The 2,407-nt window shown below is 43.4% G+C and overlaps 1 protein-coding gene across 1 annotated transcript; it reads left to right on the forward strand.

The window, feature by feature from the left end:
* Window positions 1-599: 599 nt before the first annotated feature.
* On the forward strand, window positions 600-2,088 carry LOC108446213 (gastrokine-1-like; the record flags this gene model as incomplete). The annotated part of the gene is made up of 4 exons (XM_017732175.1): window positions 600-653; window positions 1,246-1,299; window positions 1,445-1,585; window positions 1,978-2,088. Coding segments are annotated over exons 1-4 (318 nt in total), but the record flags the coding sequence as incomplete, so codon positions are not given.
* Between the last annotated feature and the right edge of the window lie 319 nt (window positions 2,089-2,407).

Consider the following 2,407-nt stretch of genomic DNA (forward strand, 5'->3'; position numbering starts at 1 on the left):
AACAGGTTCCCCAGAAAAGTGGTCACAGCACCAATCCTGATGGAGCTCAAGGAGTGTTTGGACAATGCTCCCAGGTACAGGGCGGGACTCCTGGGGATTGTCCTTGTGCAGGCCCAGGAGTTGGACTCGATCCTCTTGGGTCCTCTGTGATTCTGTGATTCTTGTAAAACAGTCTTCAGTGGCCATGTTGTACATGGAGCATGTATTTTGGTGGGTGCTATGGTTACAAAGAACACAGAGTGCATTTTGGAAAGTGCAGAGGTTTTTATTTATTCAGACTAATTAAAAGCGGGGTTTTTTGTTTGTTTAAAGCCAAGGCTATATCTGATTGTAAGTTTGATGTGAAGTTTCAGAAGTAATTAGTACATGTCAGAAAGTTACTATAAAGCACATTTAATTTTTTATTAGAAATGGAGCCTTATCTGATAATTATTAGGTAAAAATTTGCAGAAGTACAATCCCCATATTTATCAAGTAGTTACAGCAGGAAATAATTTTCAGTGACATGCAGCAGGGATACAAATGGCAAAATAATTTTATTGCAACATTCAGCCCTTCCACACCTAATTCTGAAAACATATAAAAGGTGGGAGGTTCACATTGCTCTTTCTACCTGCAGGAGCGTCAGCTCTGCAGTCAGGATGAATCTCCCTGTAAGTATGCATGCTTTTCTTCCTTATAAACTGAAACTTTGATCCAAACCCATTCCTTTATCCCTCAGAAGTGCTTCTGCCTCTCTAGAGCACAAAGGCTTTCTCTGGGGACATTTTGCTCCTCCAGAATGAGCAGCTCAGCCCCTGTTCCCCAAAGGAGCTGAGGAGGTAAGGATCTTTTCACAGCTTGCCTGTACATGATTCAGAAAGCAGGAAGCCTAATCCATGTCCATCATTGTCAACGCTTTTGCACAACTGGAGCACTGCACTAGTGGATCAACCCCTTCCCTGTAATGCCAGAGCACGAGAAATGGAAAAGCTTTCTCCCCACTCTTGTAAAATACCTGTGTGTGCCTGCACAGGTCTGAGAAACAACTGCAGATTCAGCTCTTGAAAGAGCAAGTGGGAAATGTGTCTCCTGTGCAGCACCCTGGGGTAAAGCAAGGGTGACTCCCTTTTAGGGCACTGTTGCAATGCCAGGATGAAAGGAGGACCCTTAAACATCAGATTAGGAAAAGGGAAGGAGGATTCTCATGACCGGATTTGTCAGCCAGAGCTGCAGGTACACTTTTGTATTTGATTTTCATTCCAGATTTTGACTGCAGTCCTTCTTGGACTTGTCCTGACTCCAGCCCTTGCTGATTACGTGAGTACAGTGACCAATTTCCACATGAATGGCTGCTCTTTCTATGTTCCCCGCTTCATGAGATCTCCTTGAACCTTTCATTTTCCTAAAGCCTTGGCGAGATAAGCACTTGAAAGCCTAAGTGTTCTTTCATTTGTTTTTCTAGCATCAACAGACAGATATAAGCAAGAAAATCTCCATTGGTGGAGGCTACCAAATTATGACCATCAATAGGAAATGGCTTGTGGCAAGTATTGAGCAAAAGACCAACCATGGGTCCTGGAAAACCATCTGGAACTACGACACGGTGAGTGCAGGGAGCAGGCTTGTTCAGAGCCTGGATGAGGAGACTGCTCACACATTCAGTAAAAGCGGTTGTGTTTTCCAAAATCTGACCCTCAGCAGTCAAACACGTGTGGTGGTTATCGAGCAAAGGAGCGAACAATTTTCATGGAAAACCATCTGGAACTACAACACGGTGAGTGGCAGGGGGGCTGCTCGTTCACAAAGAGTACGAGGAGACTGGCTGCTGGTACAGCTGGGGCCAGGAACGGGGCTTGTTTCCTTGTTCTGACCATTCTGAGTCCACTATTTTTGGCAGCAACCCTCGACCATTCATTCCTGTTTGAAAAAAGAGTTTTCTCCAATCCAAAGGGTTGGAAAACTGAATTGCAAATGGTCAATAACTTGATTTTACAGGGCATCATTGCAACCAAATTGATGCAAGAGAGAACTTGCTACATTTCCATCATGAACAGAAATGAGATGCCTAGCTTTGAAAATCTAGCCCAGCTGGCTTCAAAGAAAACGGTAAGATACAAAATCAGAAGTAGCCAAAAATATTTTACGGTAGTTGATGTTCATTCTGTGTCTGAGACAGTGCTATTTTCCAAAATTTCTTAACTGATAGGCAAGGGAAAAAAAAAATTAGTGGTGATATTTTTGATTATATTTCAGGTACACCATTTCAAACCTTTAAAAAAGTACAAAATCCTCATTCACATGCCTTTCGTGCAGGTTCAGCATGTTGACTCAAAGGGCCCCCAGGGAATTAAAGGGTGTCCCTGAAAGCAGTTGGGACTCAAACACCCAACAACGAGTCCTCATTCCAGACCTAGGAATAGGCCTA

The sequence above is a fragment of the Corvus brachyrhynchos genome, unplaced genomic scaffold (assembly GCF_000691975.1).
Source record: "Corvus brachyrhynchos isolate BGI_N302 unplaced genomic scaffold, ASM69197v1 scaffold2444, whole genome shotgun sequence".
NCBI lineage: Eukaryota > Metazoa > Chordata > Aves > Passeriformes > Corvidae > Corvus > Corvus brachyrhynchos.